Raw genomic sequence first — 26,046 nt, forward strand, 5'->3', positions numbered from 1 at the left:
GCTCAACCCCGCAAATCAATACTTTAAATTGATTCCCCTCCATTTGCACTGAGAAGAGAGGAAATGAGGGAAAATAAGTACGGGGCCGGTGACAAGCTTCATGACTTGAAGTCAAAGGCCGTTAGCTGTGCTAGAAGTGGCAGATCGTGTTGCTGAATTATTCATGGCTTCATTAGAAGGATACTTCAATGTATAGGGCGTAGTTATCTTTAATCTGCTCGTGTGTGCAGGAGGGAGGAAGTAATATGCAGCCATTTAATTTCTGGTCCATATTCTGTGAACCTCGAGCTGTCAGAGGGTTTTCAGTAGGAAAACTCCACTAAGCCATGCTCCATCTCTGGCTACTCTATTTGCAAAGCGCAAGGCACGTGTCGGAGATGGCGATTGCTCCTGGGTCTTTCCTGGAGGTTTGTCCTTAGAGTCGTCTTCGCCCTGTCTCCCACCGCTAAAACCTCTATGGACGTCGCACGCACGGTGTAAGCGAGTGCTCAGTAAGAGAGACATCAAAGCGGGGAACAAAATGAGATGCGTACAGCCAAATACTCTCGCAGCAGAGCTGCTAGATGTACCTCGTACACCAGAAACTTATTTACAAGGGCACGTCAGTAACATTGATAATAGCTGTTGTTATCAGGATGTTTCTGTTAAGCGAAGCTGTGCGGCCCCTCCTGCAGACGGGGTACCATCTGTTCCCAGAAAGCGTCTCATTCATCTGGTCTGCCCCAGTAGGAATCGCTGCCGAGTGGTCTCAGCTGTCCTTGCGTTTGGTTTGGAGAACAAAGCTGGGTTTGGGGGGCGCCGGAGGCAGGAGGTCTGGGAGGACAGGACCCGTCACCCTCTGCCTTCAGCTGAATTGGTGTTTCTTCCACTGAATCAAGTTTTGGACCCCATAACGCACTTCCTCGCTGGATAACTTGCTTTCTTGTCGGGGGTCCGTACAGCGCCACAGAAATGCGGTGTATCTGTGTTCTGGGGGTGTCTCAAAGCACAGATTTGTGCATTCGGAGCAGTTTAATAATTCTTCATCTGGGCACACATCTGTGTTGAAAGCAAAGGAAAATCTAACGTTTAAATGGTTTTGTGAAGTCTGACCTGTTCCCTCCTAAAAGCAACAGTTAGGGGAATGCCAAGCCCTTTCTCTTTTTCCCCAGATCCATGACTCCAGCCCAAGCAGATCTGGAATTTCTTGAGAATGCAAAAAAGCTCTCTATGTATGGAGTCGACCTTCACCAAGCCAAGGTGAGAATCTGTGTGTGTGCACCTGCCTGTGGCTTTTGTGATTTGATTATCCTTCCCTTGCAGGAGCAACTTCATCTATTTCAGGAGGCTCCTTTTGAAAGATATAGGGAGGAAGCTGGTTACTGGTCCAGAAACAGACACACAACAGAAATGCCTCAAGCACTGTTGCAAGTGTTGTAAGAGAAGTGATTCTTCCCGACTGCTTATTTCTATATTACAGGAAGCTTTACAAAGCTACTGATGTAGACAGGTCCTGAGGAACTTAGAGCAAGGCTCTGGCCTGGCAAGGTGAGCTACTCTGCTCAGAGGAATGCAGGGTAGATTCTAGGCCAGCCCTTTGAGCAAACAGCATCGCAGGAGGGATCTGCAGAAGGGAGGAGGTTGTAAAGAGGAACGTGAAGGAAAAGCAAGCCTGGCCCCGGCTGCATAAGGAGCTAGAAGCTGATGTCTGGGTGGTGGGGAGATGAGTTCAGGAGAGCCTCGGAGGAAGGCCAAAGGGGTAATTTGGAGGACATTGACCTGAAATTTTTAACTTTGACACTGCTTAAGCCCTCATCTTCTTTCCTAGGACTTGGAAGGGGTGGATATCACTCTGGGAGTCTGTTCCAGTGGCCTTCTTGTTTACAAAGATAAACTGAGAATCAACCGCTTCCCTTGGCCCAAAGTCCTGAAGATTTCCTACAAACGCAGCGGCTTCTTTATTAAGATCCGGCCAGGGGAGGTACGTTCGGACTCTCTTGTGCTCGTGTCGTCTTTAATTGCTTTCTGGTGACCACCAACGGGTATGCTTCACTGAAACAAAGTGGCGGGAGGGAGCAAGCTTTTCTCTGAACGAGCATTTTACACTCTCTTGGGTTTCTGATCTTGGCTTGGTATTAAGTTCAGCTCTTCAGGTAGAGCCCGCTGACCTTGCTGAAGCCGTAAAACAGCGGGTGACAATTTAAACAACGTGTCATCCAGCACCACCTCCTGGCACTGCGTGGTATTCCCAGCATCCAGAGGAAAGCTGTGGGAAGCTCACGCTTGAGACTGGGAGAGGACTAACTCCTTTTCTGGAAACAGGGCAGCACAAAGGCTCTTTGTCTCACTTTAAAAAAGTGTTAAAAAAGCCACAGGGGCATACCTTTTCATTTAGGCTGCCACGGGCAGGGGGCAGCTGCCTTGACGCTGCCTCTTGTGAACAGAGGGATCCCCAGAGCAGCCTGGCTGCTGGAAACACGGTGGGGAGAGAGGCTACAATGGGCTTCTGCCTCTTTACTCCTCTCCTCCTTCCTCCTGCTTTGAATGCCATGACCCAGCCTTGCAGGGAGGTCAATTTTCGACCCTGTCCCGCAGCTGGGCAGAATGATGGGGAGGTAAATGAGTCTGAATGGCTGCAAAACCCTCTGCACATCCTGGTGCATCCTGAGAGATGCCTGGCCTTGTGGGCAAGCCCTGTATTTTCTCGGACCCGAGCTCCTCCTGCATGTCATGGAGTGAGTTCAGCTGCTCTTGGGCTAGACCAGCAGTTTGTGCCACAGCAGAACAGGTTGATGGGCTGGGAGCTGGACTCCTGCCACATTTATGCCTTGCTATACCTAAATAACTTATATTTTCTGCAGCAAGAACAGTATGAAAGTACAATTGGGTTCAAGCTACCAAGTTACCGGGCAGCGAAGAAGCTGTGGAAAGTATGTGTTGAACATCACACGTTTTTCAGGTGGGTTTTCGAAATGGTAGGCTCACCCTGAGTAACTAATGTTTTAGGTTAGGTGCTGAAAACAAGCACTCCTTCAGCGTTCCTTGGTGTTTCACTAAAATTGGAGTGAAGTGGTTGCAGAGATGTTAAATGCTTATATTGCAATAAATTTCTAGGCGGCTTCTGCTTCGTAAGATGCGTAAGACAGAGGTCTTCTGGCTTATGTGGATGTGAGGCTTGTTGTTAGCGCACGTTGTTTTGTTAATCAAGCGTATGCAGAGACTTCTTTAATTTGTATTTTAATTTCTCTTCGCCTGCCGCTTCCTAGATCTGGAGGTATGATTTTTAAATTGTGCGTGTGGTTTTCAGGCTGACTTCCACCGAGGCCATCCCGAAGAGCAGGTTCCTGGCGCTGGGCTCCAAGTTCCGCTACAGCGGCCGGACGCAGGCACAGACGAGGCAGGCGAGTGCCTTGATCGACCGACCTGCTCCCCAGTTCGAGCGGACGGCAAGTAAGCGAGCCTCCAGGAGCCTCGACGGAGGTGAGTGTCCGGTGCCTCTTCCCTCCCTGTGGCTGGATTCAGTAGGATGCTGAAATACTCCTTAAATACCACCTAAATTCCCTGCTTTAAAAAAAAAACCACACATTACTTCTCACTTTAATACACGGCCTGGATATAAAATGCAAACCGATAGCGGTACTAGCAAGAACTGATTGACAGAAAGGATTGTAGGTGGGTGCTGAAGGCTTATGGCAAAATTCTGGGTGTAAAGATATTTCCTCATTCAATCTCAACGCATTTTCCTTTTAGTAAATCAGGAATTAAGCTATTCTAGGATTTGTTTTGTTTAATGTAGCTTCCTAAATTATATAGTTTTCCTTCACGGAGATATATTTTGCCACAACTGTGAAACCTCTTCAGTGACTGTTAAAGCGAATGTTGAAGTTGGTGGCACATGGATCAGGTGGGCACGTCCCTCACATTTTTAAAAGAGCTGGATAGCAGCAGGCTAGAGGAGGCGAGGATGGAGTGGGGAGTGCCTAAGTTTGCTTCCCTTCATCTAGATCATGGGGTGCTTGTAAAATTAGGATCCAGGGCTGAGGGGAGCATCCCTTTGCACCAAGGGCACCTGATGAAGCGAGAGCAGTGTTGCTTTGAGCCCCAAGGTTGTGCTGCAACCTGGGAGGGAGCAGGGCTGCCCCAGGGCCCCGTGGCCAGCAGCAGCCAGGCTGCCCCTGGTCTTGGCATGGGTTTACAGGGCTCAGCGACACCCTGAGCCCGGGCTTCATGCCTCGGAGCCGGGAGGGAAAGGGCTGCTTGGTCTGAGCTCTGTACCGCAGCAAAACAAAGTGCCCGCTTGCCTGCAGTCTGGGTGCGCGAGGTTACCCAGGCACGATGCACGGCGGCGAGGGGGCCAGCGCTCTTGGTTGCCCCTCGGCTATGCCCTGTAGACCGTTACGATCCTGGATGAGTAGAGAAATCCCTGCTGCAATCCCGCACCCAAATGTCAGAGCTTGGAAAAGAGCAGCCTGTGAATGTAACGCTTCTGTCCCCGTTGAAGTCTTCAGCTTTTCTCCATCTGCCGTGTGGGCAGTTGTTAACGTGTGCCCCGTTTCCTCAGCTAAACGCGCGACTCAAAAAGTTGAGTTCAGAGCCTTAGAGGAAGAGAAGCAGGAGGAGGTGGTGGCGGTTGAGGTTCCCGAACCAAAACCCGTGGATCAGATCCAAGAAAAGCCAGGTATAGCTGTGGTGGTGGCTACAACTCTTCTGCAGCGCCTTTCCTATCCTTCACATGCTTGTTCCTGACAACTCCAAGTTTCACCAAATCTGGCAGCTTTCTTTTTTGTTTCTTTGCAAGAAGAGTCTGGCGGTCGGAGGACAGACAGCCCGGCCGAGCCCCGGCTCTGGGAAACCCATTAAATTTTCCACCTTGCACCTTGTTAGACCGTAATTCTTGCGGGGAGGTGGGGAAAAAGTTTAGGTTGTGCTGGCACTTGAGACCTGTCTCCTTATTAAATTTGAGGGGTTTTTTTTGTAAATGTGGATTAGAAAACTTTAAAGTTTGATCCTGAAACTTCTCGTAAAGCTTCTGAAATTCTTCAGCCCGGGACCCGCTTGCCATTTTTTAAATCCTGTTCTGGGTTGGGTTTTTCTTTGGTGGTTTGAGAAATGCTGCCCATTTTGCTACACGGAGCCTTGTATTTCTCTTCAGAAAAGTACCGTTAATAAATATTAATGCCCCTAAGAGGTGTGTAGGTACAACAGCATATTTGAATACTAATAAGCATATCACAGCAGCGGTGGTGTCAAATATTTGCAGTCTTCATCACTTAAATAGCGAATGTTTGTTGTGCATTAGGGCTGGAGGTATTTCATATGCAAGTGCACCGTGTGCTGCTGCACTTCCCTTCTTCCACCCTGAATTTTTGTACAGCACGCTTTTGACATCACTGTTTTTCCGGTATGAAATCTAGACCAAGCTCTCATAAAGTAACGTGGCAGACTCTCTCCCCACCACTATCTTGCCTTGAATTCTCCCTAGTCAGCGTCGCCTGCCAGGGAAAGCCTGATGCTGTAAAAACAGAAGGTGGAGAATTAACTTCTAAGACACGAGGCTAGATGGCTGTCTGTTCTTAGTTTTTAGATTTGAAGTTTATCACTCAAGTACATTTAATTAAAGCTGCTAGTTTTTATATAGGTTTTTATCTAGAGGAGCCTGCGTGTGTTTTTCATGGATTTTTACCAGCCAGCACCTGCATCTCCCCAGACTTTGCAGGCAGAGCCTGTCCTAGCACCGCGCTTGGCAGCCATTTGCACGTCCCCACCTATCCCTGACCTGGCAAGAAGCCTGCAAAGCTTATTTGTGTTGTTTTTCCCCCTCTCATCCAATACCCTTTTGGGCCTGGCAGCGCTAGAAAAACTGATGAGTGATTGCACGGTTAAAAATTACTATTAAGCTGCCTGGTTTGAAAACCCCGTTGCTGTTCTCAGCCGCTGCCTTGGAGAGGGATCTCCTCTCACTGTTTCCTCTGCTGTGGTGACTGTCGTGTGTCCACACGGTTCTCCAACCACTCTATTAATGCATGCAGACCTCTTTCTAGCCAAACACGCTCTTGAAACTTTTGAAATGAAACCCATTGCAGAGGAGGAAGAGGAGGAGGAGGAGAAGGCAGAGGAGGTTCCCATTGCTGAGCCAAAGTTACCGGAGCCGTTGCAGCCATGGTCAGGTACAGCTGCAGCGGCGTTTGGCATCGGTACGGCTCCCACGGCCGCCCGTGGGCTGACCTGCTGGGTTGAAGTGATGCAGTGCTGTAGGCCAGAGGTTGCATCGTTTGCGGTGGTGTTTGTTGCCATTAAAATCACACTCGGCTTTGCAAGTGCGATACGCGAGCGCTGCTTTATTGGGGGGAGATGAGGAGGTGCCATGCCGTGGCTTGGCTGTGTGCCTGTATGTTGAAATGAGCGTGCAGTGGCCTTTTAACGCTCCTCCGTTACCGTCCCTTCTTGTAAGGTTGGTTCCCCTGAGCTGTGGGAGCGTGCGGTGCCTGAAAATCAGGTTGTGTGATCTGGGGCTGCTGGAGGTCACCTACGCTCTGCTTTTTTTCTTCACTAGGGAGCCAGCTTCTTCCCTATATAGGTTTTGGGTTTTTTTTCAGAGCAACTTCACTGTTGCAGACAGATACACCCTAATTATAATTAAAACCAGAGTTGGTTAGTCATTGCAGGCAGAGGAGATTGAAGCTGTGGAGGGAGGTAACTGGGAACTTCACCCGTTTCCTTGAATGTTTTGAAAAATGCCAAACCAGCCCCTGTGCTTCATAAAATATTCATAAATTGTTCGACTTGAGGCTATTCCACGGGCCGGGCTGCAGCAGAGCGGACAGCAGCCAGTGTCAGACACGAGCACACCCAGGGGTCTCCTGCTGCAGCTGCCCCTTCTCGTTCACCTCCTGCACTTTTTCTTCCTCTTGGCACTTTTGTTCCTAGCAGGGACAGTTTTCTTGGCCAGGGTGGTGGTGACTGGTATTTTAAATCTCATATTTTGGAGCAGCGCTTTTTACTGTGTTTGAATCGTCATGTGTCATAATAGCCAAAGGTAGTAAATCAAGAAAATATAGTTAAAATAATGCAGTTCTGGAGAGCGCAGACCTCCTTGCTGGATATCAAAAGGAGAGCCTAGGATCTTTTATTATTTTTCCCATGTGTCTTGATGCTCTGAAATGCTGCGAGAGAAGCAGGAGTCCCTAAAGAGGGGTGCCCTGCGGATTTACTGATGGCAGTATTTCCTCTGCGATTTGATCTTCAAGGTGGCATTTTAACACCTGCATAACTTTTTTAGCCAAACGTGCTCTTGGCAGTGTTGAGATAAGCCCAGTTGAAGAGGAGGAGGAAGGAAAAATGGTGGTGATGAGAGTAGAGCCGGTCCCGCAGGAGCCAGGTACCACCACGACGGCTTTGCACACCCAGCATCCTCCCAGTCCTGACTGTCCCTGCCATCTCACCGTCTCTCCGTACGGCCTCCCCGGCGGCTGTCACCGCTTCTGCGGCATAAATGACACCGGGACACGGCACCGGTTATCCTTCGGAAAGGATGACGCAGTGTCTGGCTCACAGAAATGAACTGCCGTGCTGAAGTGCGGGTGGGGGGAGGTAATGGAGGTGGCGGTGGTGGTTTGGGGTCTTAGTGTGGATTCTCAGCAAGGCGTGTTGTCTAGGAGTTTGTCATAAAAGCGTAATTTCAGTGCCTGAAAATTCAGGTGGTTCTTTGCCCCTCCACCATGTCTGCTTTTGGCCACGTGGGTACTTAATTCTGTACACGTTTTATGCACACGGATGAGACGCAGTTATCTTTTCAGTCAAACAGGAATTCTTACTGAGGAGTTACTTAAAATTACAATTGCTTTTTTAACACCAAATTTTCCGGTGCCTTTGAGCAGCTGGACAGACACTGGTAACCCAGTGTTGGCTGGGGTAGGTTACACAGTGTGACCCTTGCTGCAAAAACTGACTTCAGGAGTATGAGACCACGTCAAGGAAATATTTTCAGGTGACTAGGTATATTTTTAGTGGAATGGCTATTAAAACCAACACCAGGAGAACCAGGTAGCTTATCGCGTCTGTAGGTACACACAGGGAATTAACTGGGCCTTGCTTTGTCGCACTGTACTGGCGTGAGTGTTTCGGAGGTGTCAGGCTTTTCAGGGAGTGGAACTGTCTGGGAAATCAGGAATCCAAGGAATGAGTAGGCAGTTGATTTTGTGTGTACCCAGTGCTGGTATTTAAGACTGTCATCCTTCTCTGGAATGATGATTTTTTTGGCAGCATGCTGTTCATTTCTGCACTGTCACTGATCTGGAGATGCTGGGTATCTGCAGCAGGAGATATCCATCTCGGACACGCAGCCTCAGCCTGCTTTGAAACCCACCTGGAAGTTGCTGTAAAGTTTTATAGAGCAACACTTGTTATTTTTTTTTGTTCCTCTGAATTGCTGAAAAGACTGGGGAGAAGGGGGAAAGCCTGTGTTGCCCTTCCAGAAACCATCCATTTCTGGTTGAGGAGATGCCAAAGAGTCAAGAACTCACCACAGCTATAAGTGTTTCTGTTTTAACGGCTGCATTGGGATGGACTTCTGTGTCTGTTGTGTGGGAAGGACCCAGAAATCGATGGCACAGTGTCAAAAACAGATTCACCTTTCTGGTGTGGCTTCTCTGCAGAGTGCAAGCTTGCTTTTTATAAACCATCTGTTGTGGGGTTTTGTTTTATTTTATTTAAACCATAAGGAAAATAATCACAACTTTCCCGTACTAAATGCACAAGCCGCTTTGCTCAACATCTTTATTTCTTTTCCGTTTTTTCCCCCTCCTCCTCCTCCCTTTCTTTTTCAATGACAGCACTGTAATTTGGAAAGACTTTTCCTGGCGCTTTAGAAGCGTTGCTTGCTCTGACCTGTGTCCCTGTCTGTCTCTCCCCCATCCTCAGCAGTGGCCGTGATAACCCCCGAGAGGAGTCCCCGGCCCTCCTCTGCCCCGGCCATCGCTCAGAGCCACGCTGCAGAACCAGGCCTAGCTAAGCCCGACACAAAAGACATGGTCGCTGCCTCTAAAGTAGAAAAGGAAACAGTGAAACCCGATGTGAGGCGTGAAGAAATCCCACCGGAGAAAGCCAAGCCAGAGCCAGGCGATGCATCAAAGGTAGGTCAGAGCGGAGTCCCTTTGGAGGAGGCTGCGCTTTGCCGGGCTGGAGCATTGGCTCTAGAAGCCGCCCCAGAGCGACAGCTCTGTGCATCTCCCCTCCCGGGCAGCCAGGGGTTTATTCCAGGCATCGGGTGGGAGTGAGGTACAGGGGCTCTGGGTCCCAGGGAAATCCCAGCCCTGACCCTCCAACTGCGGGGAAGGAGGAGGTCTGGGGCGGCTGGGTTTTAGTGGTTGCGCTCAGACTAAGTGCAACTTGCTGATATATGGTTAAAAAAAAAAAAGCTGGCAAGAATTGCACAGAAGTTCATGGTAGTTGAATTCAGAGCTCACCCATTGCTGAGCTGCCTCTGCCGATTCCTGGTACCACAGCAGGAGCAATTCCAGAGAAATCAGTGGGACGGATCTGGTCCGCAGCCCTGCATCGGCACGCAAATGTTTTTGACATTGATAGGCTTTCTCTGGGAGAGCTGTTAATGTGCTTCTGCAGACTGAACTAAAGCTTTGGTTGAGAGGGGCACTGTTGAGACCTTGGGGGGGTTTTCTGGTTTAAATGAAGTTTTTTTAAAATGTTATTTGAGTTTTTTACAAATGTCTGAGACCCCTGTTCGTGTTGATCTGTGCGCATTGTTCTCGTCAGCGAAAATAATGTGAGAAATTATTGTTCGTATTACAGTGTCCTTAATATCCTGCAAATCTGACTGACTGAGACCTTCCAGCGTGGCAGCAGAGGTGTATGCCTCAAGATACAATGTTCTCATTACTCTGAATATTTAGCTGTTCTCAGCATTACTGGAGCCACATTTTTGCTATAATATATCACGCAGTGGGTCTTGTACCACATACTCCAGGGGAGATCACTGTTAATTAAGGTTGGGAGATGGGAGTGAAGAAAGGACGGTTGCTGTGTGACCCGTAATTTTTAAAAGAAAACGCTGAAGAGATCTTCAGGATGGCACTCTGGAGTGTGCACCATGGCAGAGTTCCTGCAGCGCTGTCCCTGCACGGCTGCTCACCCGCCCTAGCGCTAAACTGAGAACAAGTAAATTTTATTCATCCCACCTCACTTATTACAGGGTTTTTTTCCCAAACACTTAAACACTTCTTTTTTCCCCCCTTTAAATGTAGGTGTGGGAGGAAATTGTGGATTTGAACTTGCCAAATTTACCCTGTTGCTGAAATGTAGCTGCATCACTTCTTTTAACACTTCTCTCGCCTTTAGAGTATTTGGCAATTCAGTTTCCCTAAAATACTTTCCTTAAAGTGTTAAGACAGTCTTGGCTCTCTGCTTATGGACGGCAAAGAACTTCATTTGCGACGTTAGGTTTGATTTTACAGCGAGGCCTCTTCCCACTGACTCTGTGACCGTAATACCTGTTCGTTACGTGGTATAACAACAGCGTAACAAATAATTTTCTGATTTTTGAGGTGTTCTGTGTTAATTTGAGCATGTTGCTTTGGGGAAGGGTTTCCCTGGGAGATTCAGCTGCAAATGAAATTTGAAAACATTGCCTGGCAAAGCTAATGCAAGTGGGAAGCCCTTCTCCTGAAGCACTAGAGAGCACTGGTTTTCAATGCCAATAATTCTCAAGCTGAAGGAGTCATCGTAAATGCGCTGTTGACTAACAGACTGTCAGAGAGCTGCGGTGTCATTAACTCTTTCCGGAGGTCTGCATGTTGGTTTTTGCATGTTCAACCCAGCATTTCAAAACCAACCTTATGCAGCTGTGTTTTGAAACTAAATGGTCTCTTGAAACAAGTCTACTAACAAGAAATGTTTTTACCAATTTATTTCTTAAATGTAGGTGAGGAAAACGCACATTGAGGTCACAGTACCCACCACGAATGGTGACCAGCCCCAGGTTTGTGCTAATAATTCAGTTAGGTTGCTCACTTTTTTTTTTCTAAGGTTATACAGTGAGGTTCAACATAGTGAAATGAACCAACAACTTTTTTTTTTTTATCACTGCCCAACAGCAGCAGCCTGCAGAAAAAGAGGAAGAGCTGATAAGAATGAGGAAGGTTAGCCATTTTACGCTCTCCCCAAACAAATTTGCCATATCATTCATGCATCTGTAACCTGTTTAAAAAGACAGTGCTCCAATTTCTTCATGCGCTTTGCGTTGGGTTTTTGGGGTTTTTTTTCCTAAACTGCGACTATCAAATATTTGATTTTTAAATTAGTAGCTTTTTGTCCCGCAGACAGTCTGACTGCGAAAATTACGCACGATGAACGTTCAAGAGAAACACGCTTGGTTTGATTTATAAAATTTTATCTTCTCTGTAACAAATCTAGTTAGAAAACAAAGAAAACTCTAAAGTGTGCATTCCAGGAAATGGAAAAAAAAAAGTATCATGTTTTTTTGGTATTGATTAAATAATAGGGGACATATCCACGATGGGAAAGGTGGTAAAGACACAGTTACTGCGCACACTGAGAGCTCGTAAAAGTTACACCAGGCAGTGCAGCCTCGGGCGCGTGTCACTGTTGGCAACATGAACTTCGTGCAAGGCTTCCACAGAAAATTGGTGAACTGTCTCTTTGTGGCGAGCGGCGCAAATCGAGGCAAAAGCCGACGAACCCCCGGGAGCTGTCTCTTTAAAGGACTCATTGCATTTCCCCATTCTCCATGAGCAAGAACCCCCATTTCCTGGTGGTGGCCCCACGGCGGCGTCCCTGCGGCCGGGTCCCCGCCCCACGCTGGCACAGCGCTGCGCTCCCGACCTTGAGTTAACTTTTTTAATTTGCCAATTTGTCAATCCCGCAAGAACAACATTTTAATTTTTTGTGCTTTTCTTTTTTTTTTTTTTTGTTTCCCCCTTTTCTTTCATTTTCACAGAAAAGATCAAAGAGGCTAGATGGTGAAAACATTTATATCAGGCATAGCAATTTAATGTTGGAGGTTTGTATGAACTTGAAGCTTTTTTCAGTTGCGTTTGCCCTAGACCTTCTGCATCTGCGCTGAACTTTTTTCTTCCTCTTCTGCCGCTGCCTTTGTTTTTGCATGCTGTTGCATGAAAGACCTTTTTTGTTTTCTTTAGATACGCTTTTGCATGGTGACAGTCAACATTCTTCCTTCTACCTCTTCTGACTTTCATTCTCTCATACTTACCCAAAATATATGATTGGCAGAGCCCAGGTCTGCTCTTGGACCCGCTGGGTGCTCACAGCAGCATGAATCCTGGCGGGGAGGGCTCATTTACAAGTTTTTCCTTGCTTGAAATAAATTGTTTTCCTGGGGGAAAAGACAGTCTATGAAAATGCAAAAACCAGGATAAGCTGCAGGCGAAATTGTCACCTCCGTGGCGTTCGGGCCACCGCGATGTCCACATGGCTTCAGACAGGAGCGAGCCCTCCTTTCGGACGTTGCTGACGGGGTTGCAACGACGCTTGCCGTGTCGCGATCCTCGTCCCGCTGCTCGCTTGCCTTGCAGCGTCTGTAACGCCCCCCCGGGCCCCATCCTGCATCGGTGCCTGGTCCCGCTGGAGCTGATGCGGGGGCTCGATGGCCACGGGAGGCTGGCGAGCGGGCGAGAAGCTGCTTCGTCCCACGGGGTACGCTGTTCCCTTCGGCTTTGGGAGCCCTTTACACTTGGTTTTGCCCGAGCGTGGTCTCAGAACAGACCGTGCCAATCATATATTTATTATTTTTTTAAATACACTGTGTTATGGAAGACGTTTTGTGGCTTCTGATACTCTGTGTTATGTGTTTCTACTCAAAATTGCAGCACCAGCAGCTGGTAGGGTTTCCCTGTTGGTATCTCTTGCAAGCGAAGTGTACTAACTGCCTTCTCCTAACCTCGATTTTAAAAGTTTTGCAGCTTTTGGGTGTTTTAGCGTTTTTTAAATATGTTTTTTTTTTTTGACTGCTACAACTTAAGCTTTCGGCCACGAGTGGAGGGTCTGCAGCACGACGGGCAGGGTTGAGCCGCCGCTGGAGCACTGCGAAGACTGCGGCTGTCGCTTTCTTTTGCCCAGCTCGAGCATCTCCATCTCCCCAACCCCAAACAGAGCTTTTTTTCATTGCTTCTAAACCCCTTTTTCCTGTTAGTGCAATACTTGGCTCTGGCACCCAGCCTCTTCTCCAGCCCCTTCCCTCTCCGCTGCCCTCCCCACCAGTTCTGTTGCAGGTGCTCCAGCCCTCCCCTAGAAAAGGGCTGACCCCAGCAGCTCACCCCCTTTATTCCTTTTTTTTTTTTTGTCTTTTTTAATCCATGCATTTGGCAGATCAGATGTTTTTCCAGCAGACCTCACGCTGCCGAAGCTGCCGCTTGGTTTTATTGAAAGCCTTTTATCGCTCCGTGCTCGATAACCCGCGCTCCGTGGTCTTACAAAAAGGGCAACACGGGAGGAAAAGCTTGGCGAGCTTGTTCCTCCAGATGCTTTCACGACCTGTTGTGGCTCCACGTAGCTCCTTGTGGCTTTAGCTCCGCTGCCAACCCGCCCAGGACCAGCCCTCACGCAGTGGTGGATAGCCAAGGTGGTCTTTCTCTCTTCTCTAAACCAGGAGAAGCTGCAGGGCTCATGGACCTGGGCAGGGCTTTACCTGGAGCCCTCAGCAGACTTAGTTGTGCTTTTTTTTTTCCCCCCCCTAACTAGCAGGCACTTGCCTTGTGCTTTCATCCAGGACAGAGGCCAAAACTGGCTTTTCCCCCCCCAGAACCGTGCCAAAAAGGACAGACGTGGTTAGTGAGGCACTTGGGGCTTACAGCCCTGCGGCGGGAGGGCGCGGTGCCCTGGGTGAGCTGCAGGGGCGCATGTGGTTGTGGGGGGACCCTCCTCTGGGCGTGCATTTGCTCTCCCGTCTTCTGAAGCCAACGGGCCCAGTACCAACTAAAAGCACAAAACCGGTGACATTTCGCAGTGATGCTTTTACTGACCTTATTTCCCCCCTTTCTAACGGGTGAGGCTTGCTGCTTTTTGGCACTGTCCACAAAAGCTGTTGTTTGGCTTATGCCTATTTTATGCAAAAGCTTTGTTTTCAACAAACTCTCGTTTGCTTGCAAGGAAAAGCTATTTTTAAACAAGTTGAGGAGAGCTGACTTGCCTTGAAGTCTGTGCATTTATGCTGTAAACTGGCATCACGGAGTAGAAATCTGGCTTTCTCCAGACGAACCGTTTTAGCAGAAGTTTCCGGATTGATCCGGCATAGAGTAAATTCTCCGTTTGATTTTTTTTTAAAGGGCTCTCATCTCGTCTTCATTTCAGAAGTCTAAAACCTCCTGTGGTAGCTCCTGGAGGGATGAGATGAGATGAGAGGGAAGGGGAAAAAGTAATGGGGTTATTCTCGGTCCAAAGATAATTCCTGGTAGGATGAAAGAGAAATAGGTGTGAAGAGAATAAATAAAATGGGGAAAATATTTTCTTGAAGATTAACTGTGTTTATACCCACGAATATTCAGGCTAGCGGAGGGAAAAGAAAGCAAACCCACCCAATTTAAAGGCATTAAATTAAATAACCCAAAACCCCATATTATTGTAATTTTTAAAAAAACCCATATGGGGAAAAGCCACGAGATTACACCTCAGCTGTCATCTCTTTTGGCGTGCCTTGGGACGAACCGGTGGCACGCCCCGCCCCCGGAGGAGACCCCACTCGTGCCGATCGCAGTTCGTCCCCATTAACACAAGAGGGAAGAGGAGAGAGGACGTTCCCTTTGTGCGTTTGCAGTGTGAGCGCAGTTGGTGGAAGTCGGCAACAACTCTGCTGAGCGCAGCTTTGCTATGCGGCAGCGTAGGCCATTGCAGGCGTCATCTCCGTGTCTCTTCATTCACCCTGTCCTTTTACTAATAGGATCTAGATAAGACCCAAGAAGAAATAAAGAGGCATCACGCCAACATCAGTGAGTTGAAGAAGAACTTTATGGAGTCCGTCCCGGAGCCTCGGCCGAGTGAATGGGACAAACGCTTGTCCACTCACTCCCCTTTCCGAACCCTCAACGTCAACGGGCAGATTCCCACGGGAGCGGATGGAGTGAGTACCTCGGCGGCGTGGGGGTGTTCGTGCGCAGCTCCCAAGGGACAGCTTTGCAGCCTAGGACCGAGCCTCAGCTCCCCTTAGTTTTTGGTTGCATTGAATTTTAATAGTTAAAATTGACTTCTAGGATGTATAACAGTCTCTGAGAGAATTGGCGCTTTAGGCGTAGTATCGTAACACCGTGGGGTTTTAAATTATTTTTTTTTTTTTGTGGTAGAAAAGAACGAAGGAATTGTAGGAGCTCTTCACCTGGTTTTGATGCCGCTTTTCCCAGTGTTGCTGTCACCCGTGGTGCGAGGGTGTACTTCGCATGGCTGTTTTGGGGATTGCCTTATTCCTGGTGCCAGGGAATGCATCTCCCCAAAATATGGAAAAAAAAAAAAATATCCCCAAACCCAAACACCTAAATTAAAGGGAATTATTATGTAGGAGAGAATATTGCAGATAACCCTGTGGAGAAGCTCTAGGATGGTATCAGTTTCCAAGAGTCACTTCATTCTCCAGTTAATCCGGTATGTCGTTGGGTTTAGTCTTGCATTAGGATCTGCAGGTGCTGATCTGCTGTGGAGGCTTCAGGAAGACTCCTCAGGCTACAGCAGGGCTGTTCATACGTGATGGGAATCTTTCTCCTTACAGGAACAGTGTCTGTGTGTTAGTAGCCATACACATTCACAGTCTCTCTGCTAATGTCCTTGAAAAGGTAATTTTTCAAAGAAACCGAGTTGGAGCAGCGGAGTTCTGCTTGCCAACTGGTTTCTTCTGGGATAACAGAGCTTCTCTGATTAATATTGGCGGAACCTAGCTCAGATTTGAAGCTTGTGAGTAACATTGTAGTCAGAGCCTGTGGTAATAAGACTCTTAAATAATGAATGTGATTTTTCATTACAACTGAAAAATTGCATCCTGGCTGCAGTGGCAGCAGTCGTAGAGTCTCTCCTGGTTAAGCCTGGCTTCTCCCCTTCCTGCCCGCAGCACTGCAGATAAGCTGGTATTTCATCTTCAAACCATGGCAAGGGAGATACTTTTTAAACAGAAATAATCTCGCAGTGGAGGGAGGGTTATCAGAACAGGTTCAAGGGGTTTTCGCAGCCAGGTTTGCTACAGGCTTCTCAAAGCATAGAGAAAAGCCACGATGTTTATAGGCCTTTTTTACCCCCATTAGAAAAATAAAACCCCCCAAAATCAACTGATTGGGCTTGATTGTTACGCTTGGAATTACCCTGCTTAACACTTGGATGGACTTTCCTTTTTGGATGCTGAGCCTTGGTGTAAATTCTGCAGGAATTTGGGCAGCGGAGCTCTGCCCACGGTGCCACGTGGCTTATGGATGTGCGGGGCGGGGGGCGGCGGCTCTCGGGCTCCACAACTACAGTTCAGGAATGATATTCTTGGTTGTTAGGAGGAATTTCAAGCGTGGTGACTGCATGTGAGGTCGGGGGGGGGGGACGCTGCCGTTCCTGATAGCGGGGTGGTGTGGGCTTTCCCCATCTAAGGCTGCGGTGGTCCGCAGCCATGCGAGGGTTGGTGGCAGCCCTGGACTTGCCTTTCTGGAAATTCCCATTTCACTTCACTCTCTGAAGTGGCTTTGCTCTGAGGTGGACACGTTCTGTGGACTTCCAGAAACGCATCTTTGCCAGGCACCTACCGGGGAGGGTGTTTCCCTTCACCTGCACGCGCGGAGGGACGGTAAATCACGATGCAAAGCAAACCTGTTTCTCCTGTTGTGGTGGTGTCTCCACCCAGTTGTAGCGGCCGAAGGGTATTCTGCCAGGGGCTGGTTTTCTGCTGTTCCTTTGTGTTTTATTGCAAGACAACTGAACCTTAACACGCTTTGTGTGTCCAGGTCAAGAAAGTCACTGTCCTATCTTCTGAGAGACAGGTTGGTGGGCTTGAGGTAAAGCCGCTGTTCTGATATGTGCTTCTGAACCAGACTTTTGCTATTGCAATGGCACCAAGCAGAAACTCAACAGCAGCTGCTGGATAACATTTTTTTCTTTTGGCTACTTGAAGTAGTTTCATAACTCACACCGAGAGGACTTTTGCACTGCTGCAGCTTTTGCAGCTTTCAATTTTGCTTATTTTGGTGCATGGCTGGTTCGAAAAAGCTGCATGAAAGATATAACCGTGTATTCGGAGAGAAAAGCAATTATGAAAGTTTAACTGTACCCTGTTCTTTTTATGTTGTCTTTCTTTCCGTTTTTTGTTTTAATGATCATGTTACTCTTGCATTTTATATTTTCTTTCGCTGCCCAGTCTCCCAGCTACTTTCTCCCCGATACTCATCACTTAGGGGTGTGCAAAGAACCAGTCCCAAAATACCGCACTGATCAAAGGAGGCTAGCTCAACTGCGAGAGCTTAGAGCCAAGTTTTTCCTCTCCTAGGTGCTCTTGGGTTTGACCAGGTCTGGCAAACTAAAGGGGTGGAGAGTTACTGAACAACATTTCCCACGGTCTTTTCTTTCTTCAACGAAAGCGCTAGAGCCCTTGCATGATCCTACGTGGTGATTTGCTCATTCTGGTTTTTTACATTCTTTAGACACCAGAAACAACAGAGCTAAAACGTGGAGCAACATTTAAGGAGTTTGCAACACTCCTCCTGCCACCCTGCCTGTTCCACGCTCGGGATTTCTGAGATGTAACAATTTTTCACTTGTTCCGGTAGAATTTTCAAACCAATTGACGTTTTGATACTGTCGCGAGAACTCCGAAAAAGCGTTTTGTATCTGCGCTGCTGCTGGATGTTCACCGGTATTTACCGAACGCTATTTTTTAAGGGCACTGTAGAATAGGAAGGTGTCAGAGACCACATTTTGTACGGAGCCATTTCTACTTCTAATGCCTCAAACTTTTTTTTTCCCCCAACCGTTGCGATTCCAAAACACCTCAGGAGGTTTTGTGCATATGCTTTTCTGGGAGGGCAGGCACAAAACACGCGTGGTCGTGATCCAGATGTTCGCGAGCTCTGCAGAGAGGACTCGATTTTGTAGCTCTAAGGCTGGTGTGCCCCGAGCCGCCAGCGGCTCTGCTCTCCAGGGCAGTTTATTTTTCTGTTGAGAGGAAGGCTGTCCTAACGCTTTGCACACCTCCAAGTGTCATTTTGGGCACTTTTCATCTGTCATTTTTGTTCATCTCTCTCTGTCTTTCTTGATCTTCTACCACGAAAGCAGACACAGGAACGTCCTCTGTTAGTACAGGATGAAGACAAACTAAAAAAGCAGGAGATCCCTACTGAGACAGCCTTTCCCCGGCAAGCAAGCGAAGAAGCTCTTCCAAAGGTTTCTATTCCAATTCCTGAAGAGCAGAAATCACTCAAAAAGTGTCAGCTGTACTCTAGCATTTTTCCTTCTCCACGTATTCCCTTTATGATGTCCTTTCTCCTGGTCATAGCACTGACTGTTTGGTGGCTGCTCTTTCTCTGAGTGGCAACAGGGTCATGGTGAAACCTCAAGACCAAAGCTCCTGAATTTCTTGGCCGTAGCCTCTGCTGCATCTTCCTTGTCCTGGGCGTCCCTGTCTCCGTAGTTCGCTGTCCCGGGTCGGGGACACCCTGCGACCGTCGTGTTAATCCCGCTGTGTGTTGTTGTGTAGCCGTGATCCAGGACCTGGCAGGAGTGGTCATGGATTGCCAGGTCTATTCTGACGTTTCCTAGTGTGCTAAAGCAAATTCTCTGAACCGTGCCCCTGATTGCTCTGAGAGGGCAGACGGGGAGCGTAAATACGTGGGAGGAGGCGTGTGCTTCTTCAGCCCCTGTAGGCTTCACGTAGGAATTGGCCAAGACTTGCCTTTAAGCTTGTTCTTTTAAATGTAAGATGTTCACAAGCTGAAGAACATTTGGTACTGGCCCAAAAGAGGCTTTACAGCAAGCGGCCGAATCTAATCCGTAACCACTCCTTTTCTGGGGCGCTAAGATTGGCTTTTCAATAAAAAGTGTTGATTATCAGTGCTGCTGTTAGTGTTGACTTAGAGACAGGGACAGGCCACTCTTCATTTTCCCAGTGGGGGAAGCCTTTTGCAAAGCATCGCAGCTTCCCTCTCGCACCCCTATTCTCGTTTCCAAGAAAATGCATTGTGTTACGGAAGAAAACCCATTGCAAGGAAATGTTTATTGTAAACATAGATTAATCATTTTTCTGAATCTGGTGGTCTTTGTGCGCTTCAGATGTGTTTTGGTTTTTTTTTTTAATTTGTGTTGAACTAACTGACGCTTAGGTCACGGGAATGGAGTAACCTGGTGTTGGGTACATCTCTGTTAGCATGTTGACTTTACCACATCAGGACACGCTTCTAATGTTAAAGCCATCGATTGTTTTGACTCCTCTAACAAAACCGTTGCATGCCGCCCGTTGTTTATTGCCTACAAATGTAAATGTCTGGATGATGCTCACGTTTACCCCAGTTACCCTGGTCGAGCTGCGCAGGCTCCAAGACGAGTTGCCCAGCTGGGCTGAGCAAAACTGATTGGCGAGCTGGAGGGAAGATGGGACTTTGTGTCTAAGGGGTTTCTTTTCTGTATATAGTAATTATGGGGCTGAGCTGAGCCAACCGCTTCTCCTTTCGGTAGTGACGAGCTTTCTGTTGCTTTCTCTGGAGCATTGGTATAGACACAGCTACTTCTGAGAACAGCCACCAGTGCCATCAGTGTTGGCAGCTGCTCCAGCAGCACAGAAGAGAAAGGAGTAGACCTTTATTACAGGGACTAAGACGTGTGAATATATATAAATACATGTATTTATAACCCTTTATAGATCTGTGTCTGTGTGAACAGTGTTATTTAGGAAGGTAGCAGATAATCTTGCAGGAAAAAGACATCAGGCAACTATGGCACGTGCTGTCTGATCTGAAGGACCGTCGTGTATCACGGACCGTTGGAGCGCCTCTCTTGCTCTCAGTGTACAGGGTGAGGCTCTCTGAATGCTGTCTCAGAAACTTAGGTTGCTAGTGAAACCCTTTGTTTTAATCTCGCAGGAATCCTTCTGATTACTCTGGTAACCCGCTCCGATTAGTTCACCAGTTTGTGCCTTTAGGACTTTGTTTCGTGAGGATGCTGATTTTTTCATTGGAAAGTATTCTTCCCTTTTTAATACACTGCCTTTAATACACAGTCTTCCTCTTTCAGTGGCTGGAAGTGTAGAGGTCACCGGGTGGCCGCAGCGGCGTGCCGTGGCGCGAAGGAGGGCTGTCGGCGGGCAGCCTGCCTGCGGCCGGCGCGCCTGCACCCGCGGGGCGCGCGCTAGGGCGCGTGTGAGCTCCGCTGAGCTCAGCGTGACGTTTAGGAAGGCTCATCTCGAAGGCGGGCCCTGGAGAGGAGAGGTGGCGGAGGTGGGGAGGGGTGCTGAGGTGCCACGTGCTGTGCGGAAGGTGCAGGATGGAAGAAGCTTCTGGCTGGGATCCCCTGCCTGAATTTCCTTCCCAAAATTGGAGCAGACGTGATGAAAAACAGGGACTCTTCGTTCTCCCCAGCCTGGCGCAGAGAGGGGAAGGGACAGGAGTTGTTCGGGTCTCTCTCTGTCCATTTTCTGTCCAGATTTCCTGGAAAAGAGCAGCTTAAACACGCACCTGCTTCCTTTCAAAGCCGTGATGCCGCTTTGAGCACCGCTGAGGTTACCACATGCTCTCTTTCTGAACCGATGACAAGTACTTTGAAGCCATACCAGTGGCTTTTGCAAAGCTGTGGTTTCTGTACCAAATTCCAAAGGACCTGAAGTCTGAAAATCTTTGCCCAGAGCAATAGTTGAACATAGTGCTTGGTGTATCTTATCCCAGAGTGATGAGAGATGCACTCTGTTGGGCGCTTAAACTCAATTCTTTAACTTCTTAATTAAAACATTCTCTCCCACCTTCTCTTTTTTTAATCTTGAGATAAGGCTGGTTATCATCAGCAAAAAAAAAAGCTTTGAAACTTTACATTCTGAGAATGCTCAGGACCGTTTTTGGGATTTATATAACAATTATCACTGCAGAGTATAAAGAAACTGAACAAATACTTTATATTTCTATGGCAGTTTAGCGGCCAGTTAGCTATATTCATCCGGGTAGATACGATCTCTTCTGACAGAGAAAGCCTGTAGCTTTTCAGGAACAGAAACCTCATCCGTTCGCCGCCGCAGTGATGTGCCCGCTGTGCTCCAGCCCCCTTGCCCGTCGCTCCTCTGCTCTTTTTCCCTGTTCGCTTGTGAGGCTAAGGGAGTCACGGACGTGCCCCGTGGCAATCCACGCACGGTCCCGCTCCTGCGCGGTTTGTCTCTCGTGCACGGTGGTGCTCTGCTGCTCGATTCCTGGTTTCACCCTCCTCCCTTGATGTCCGCGCAGGATGCGGGGCTGAAAGAAGGGGGTGTGGGATGCCTGCTGTTGTACCCCTGCACAGGGAGGGTTGATTCGCTCTAGCTTCGTTTAAAGGCAGAGCTCTCAGGGTTTTTGTAGAGGAACCAATGCAGGTACTTCGCTCCCTTTTTTCCTCAGGAACAAACTTGCTGCGGAGCACCAGCAGCCCCCGGCCACGTGCCCCGAGCCGTGGTGGGATTAACGCACCCTCTTCGCACGTGGCCGGTGCAGTGCCGGTCTGTGAGTGATGGAGAACTGAATTATCCCTTCCAAAGGGAAGCTGGAAAGGTCCACAGCACGTAACCTTACCCAGGTTGGTGTGAGAAACCCTGATTTTTCCAACGTGACCTGCTGCAGAAAACAACATTTCAGTTCCTCTGGCACGCCGGTGACGTAGCTACAAGACAACTGCCAGCAGTTTTGATGCTAATTAGACTTTCCCAGTGTTTTGTGGTGTGGCCACTCGGCTGCAGCGAGGGTCTTCGGTGCTCACGTGCGGGATCCAGTTAGCGGCTGTTGAGGCTTTGGCGTTCTCCATCGCGAAGCTGGTGGTTGGCTCCGCGCTCACTTTCTGAATCTTCTTACCCTGATACCATCTCTTCTGAATGGCAGATAAACACAGAACAGTTCCATGTGCTTTCATGCTTTAGGAGAAGGTGGACATTAGTATTTTGAAGCAGAAAGTATGTCAGAGCCGATGGCTTGAAACTGGGATTCGGCTCCGAGGCTGCGTTAGGTATCGGGCTCAGTGTGTGATGATCATCAGTGATATTCGAGGTGTGCTTGACTGTAAAACAACATCCCTGTCTTCTTTTCTGTTCTTAAAAGTGAACAGATAAATGAGGGTATTGTTGCAACTCCTGCCACGTGCCGCTTTGCCCCGTGGGTCAATAGGAGCTGAACTGGGGCTCAATGGGCAGGTCAGGTTAGGGTACGAGTTAAGCTAAGACCAGCTCTCCTCCCTTGCAGTTTGTGCTGTAACTAGTCTTGACCCTAAAAAGTAGGTATTCAGTATTCATCTCCTATCCTGGAATAATGACGAGAGGTGGATTTCCTCGGCGTGGCAGCAGAGGAGTAGTTTGCAGGAGCGCGACTGGGCCGGCCTCGCCGTGCCCGTACTGCGGGGCTCCTCGGGAGGGTTATGGGCAAAGTCTTACACTCCGCGTAAAGGTCAGTAATTTGTCACTATGAGACTTATTCTGCTGGTTTATTGGGTTTTGTTTTTTCCTGGTCGTGAGTTGATGGCACCTGTTCTGACTTACAGACTGAGGTAGGATGCTTTCTGGAAAAATTTAGCCCAAAGAAGGGTTACGGGTGCATTTAGACGCTCTTTGGTGTGCAGTTACCAGCGGGTGACGTTGGGGAGGCCGGCAGTGGTGGTTTCTCTTGAGTCCCTGTTTGCATCTGTCTTGGTTCCTGAAGCTGGAGGGAAGGACTAGCCTTGGTTTGTGCAACTTTGGGATCTTCTAGCGGTGGTGCACGGTCATGTTGGATCAGCTTGTGGGGACTAAAAACACTTTCTTTTTTACCTAAAATGCTCTCTTTTGGAACACTTTTTCGGTTTTGTATTTTTTCTCAGATTTTTCTGTGTAAATATGTACATGTATCATTAATAAATGTGATTGCAAATCAGATACTTCTTTCCACTGCTTATTAACTTATTAACAAAGAAGGTGTATATGACCGGTGTTAAGGACTTCCTCAGACTAACCCTCGGCGTTGCTTTCTCAAACCGGGAGCCATCAGACCCCGGGCCGTTACCGGTTGCATTCAGGCTGCTGGGTCTGCCGGACGCTCTCTGGTGCGGGTTTCGTGCTCCCGGGAAGAGGGGGCACGCAAGGCTGCGGCCGTAAGCAATGCACGCTCTCAAACTGGCCTGAATAATTTGATTGAGGATTAAAACCAGCCTGGTTTAAGAAAGGCTTTGTTTGCAGAGGGGTCAGAAGGTTCAGCCCTCTACCAAATACTTAATGTGACACTAACACGTTCTCCCTCTTCGCTTCTGAGACTGAACAGCAGGAAAAGTCATTGCAGAAAGTTGTCCTGAGAGCAGAAGTGTCGCGGGTTCTGTGCAGCGCAACTGCGAGAGCCTCTGCCCGGCACGTTGGATTAATTTGAGGACAAAAATGCTCCCATCTATTTTTGTAAGCAAAGCAACCGCGTTCCTGATTAACCACCACCTTTCTGCTTGGTAATACAGTGCAACCTCTGGTTGGGTTTTAGCTGGTTGAAGCTGCCTGAGGTTGTGTCTAGAGGCTGTATCAAGAATCAGGCTTAATTTTAACTCCCCAACTTCCCTTCTGTGAGATTATTTACTTCTGGAATAACTGTTTGGCTCATTCCGTGCTGTCACGAGCGATGATAGGAAAGCGAATCTGGCTGCGATGGAGCAGCACGAGGCTTGTGCTGCCGCTCTCCTGGCCGAGCCTGGCACCAGAGCAGGGCTGTAACTTGATTTATGAAGTGAAGCAGGCGAAACACAGCAGCACAAAGGCGATGTCAGTTATAAACCCTGATGGTATTCCCACTTTTTTCACCTGCTGCTGCTGCACTAAGTCGGAAGCGATGTTTGCAGTGCCGCTAGCAGCTTTTTCCCTGCAGAGGGAATTTGGAATAACAAGTGCACAGTTTTGCACCCCTCACCCGGGGGTACCTGCCCCACAAAGGGGATGGGGAGGGGATCAGGGTGGATGGGGAGAGGACACGCTTCTGGAATCGTACCGCTCAGCAGCCTTATTTTAATAACTTCAGTGTTGATCTTGAGGTTGTTTCATGTTGCCAGGTAGTCGGTGCGGTGGTTTGGAGGTGGCTGCTGTGTATCGTGTCATTCTCTGGGATTCTCGCTCACGCAGTAATTTCTTCTTTTTAAGCTCGTAGCATGCTGTGTATTTTCTAGCCTTACTTTTAAACATCGGTTAAATTCTCTTTTACCCTTCTGTCGTCTGACTCGGCTGGGCAGGATGTTGTGATCAGATCGATGGCAATTAAAGAAGTCAGCCCCAAAACGCAAACCCATAGGTAATGGCTGTTGTTTTCAAATGCCAGGGTTTGTAGAATGGCTTCTAAACTTTTTACCTTCTATCTTTAAGGCAAAGCAGCTCTGTGAGGCATGGCAGGTATTGTAAAATAAGGATCTCTTGTTTTCTGCTTTATAATGCTTTTTACCCAAGTGCTTTGACAGCTGTGAGATTGAGCATCATTTGATCTGGGAGTTCTCACTGGTGAGTGTGGTGCGCTGCGAAAGCAACGTCATCTACTTGTGCATCCATAGACGGTCACACCGAGCCTGTCGGCTAATGTGGGTGCTTGTTCGGGGATAACCTAATAACACGCCGGCGTTAACGGCTGCAGCGACGTGCTGAAAAAGAAGGGGACTGGGAAGTACTAACCAGCAGGAATTTGTAGCATTTCATAGGGCGGTTGTAGGGAGTAATTTCATGGTTTTATCAGTTTGTGTCAAACGTCTCTGGTAACTGGCAGGTTGACATCATCTTAGCACTCCTTAAGCTTCCTGCAGGAGAGGGGTCTGGTTTGGGATGAGGATAATTGAATATTTCGGGGGAGAGCGGCAGCAGCATGTCTGCACGGGCTGCGAGAGCAGGCGCCCGTGCCGGCAGCGCGGGGCAGCTGGCTCACGCGAACGTAGCCTCATCCAGAATAGCAGGTTCTTCAAAAAATACAGGCAACCGAATTTATACAAAAACACTTTTTAAGAAAAACAAATCCTTTTGGTCGCTGGTATCAGCCGTGCAATTAAGCCTGTTATTAATTTATCCCCAGTCTGAATTGCTGTGTGTCACTCACTACACTGTAACGCTTAAGCTGTATCCTCGGTGTTTGTCAGCGTCGGGGGCACAAAGATTTGCGTTCAGCAGGGTAATGTTTTAGCTGCATTCATTTCTGGTTCGATTTCTCCCTTCTGGGGCATTGCATCCTGTCCTGTATTTTGTTTACACTGTGTATGGCTTATGCGAATAGCCTGCTTCGTGCCTGACGCAGGCGTCGCTGGGTTGGTTTTGTGCCTCCGGAGGTGAGCGTTTGCAGCCCGGGCGCTCTCAGGTTTCACGGGTCTCAAGGAGAGCTTGGAACTCTGCAAATCTGAGCCCTGAAAATAGGAATGCTTTTGCATTTGCAAATTAAAATAAATCTTGATAAGATCAGAATGTGTAACAGATTGCAAATTCCCAGGTTTGGTTGTTTGGGTTTTTTTTTAAATTAAAAAATAGTCTCTTCTAGCCTACGTGCAAACTGTGTTTTTAAATATAGGAGCAAACATAGCTGTATTTAAAAAAAAAAAACCCCAAAGGTGTGTGTAAATAGATAATTTTATATACAAACAAATAGTTTCAATTAGCCTAACTTCTTACCGGTGGAATAGGAAGGCAAGAGAAGTGCTTCTGATCGGTTGATCTTATCAGGATTTCACTCTGTCTTTACAGTTCGCATGTTTGTTGCCGCACTTTGCTCTACTGCCGGCCGGGATATGTGCGCCACAGGCTTCACTCAAGCCTTTCCCTTCCTTTTTGCTTTTACCATACGAGATATTTCCAAAATGCAAATTATTTTTTCTGTATACAGAAGGGAGCTGGGAAGTTATTTTGACTGGATACAAATGTTTGTCTCTAAGCAGCTACAC

At 48.1% G+C, this 26,046-nt stretch overlaps 1 protein-coding gene across 35 annotated transcripts in view; it reads left to right on the forward strand.

Moving 5' to 3' along the window:
• Positions 1-26,046, forward strand: part of EPB41 (erythrocyte membrane protein band 4.1) — a 95,799-nt gene that overhangs the window by 57,606 nt on the left and 12,147 nt on the right. For 7 of the 35 annotated variants that reach the window (XR_010376054.1, XM_064471679.1, XM_064471653.1 and 4 more), the window contains exons 8-18: positions 1,152-1,239; positions 1,808-1,960; positions 2,841-2,938; positions 3,287-3,459; positions 4,541-4,657; positions 6,009-6,173; positions 8,899-9,110; positions 10,916-10,972; positions 11,088-11,132; positions 11,951-12,013; positions 14,906-15,085. Coding sequence is in view for 34 of the 35 variants with exons in the window: in XM_064471679.1 (XP_064327749.1) it covers positions 1,152-1,239; positions 1,808-1,960; positions 2,841-2,938; positions 3,287-3,459; positions 4,541-4,657; positions 6,009-6,173; positions 8,899-9,110; positions 10,916-10,972; positions 11,088-11,132; positions 11,951-12,013; positions 14,906-15,085 (1,351 nt within the window). In the remaining variant the exon portion in view is untranslated. The remainder of the gene's footprint in view (positions 1-1,151; positions 1,240-1,807; positions 1,961-2,840; positions 2,939-3,286; positions 3,460-4,540; positions 4,658-6,008; positions 6,174-8,898; positions 9,111-10,915; positions 10,973-11,087; positions 11,133-11,950; positions 12,014-14,905; positions 15,086-26,046) is intronic. The other 28 variants (XM_064471673.1, XM_064471682.1, XM_064471670.1 and 25 more) reach the window with 23 other exon arrangements.

This window comes from Phalacrocorax carbo, chromosome 22 (genome assembly GCF_963921805.1).
Source record: "Phalacrocorax carbo chromosome 22, bPhaCar2.1, whole genome shotgun sequence".
Lineage (NCBI taxonomy): Eukaryota > Metazoa > Chordata > Aves > Suliformes > Phalacrocoracidae > Phalacrocorax > Phalacrocorax carbo.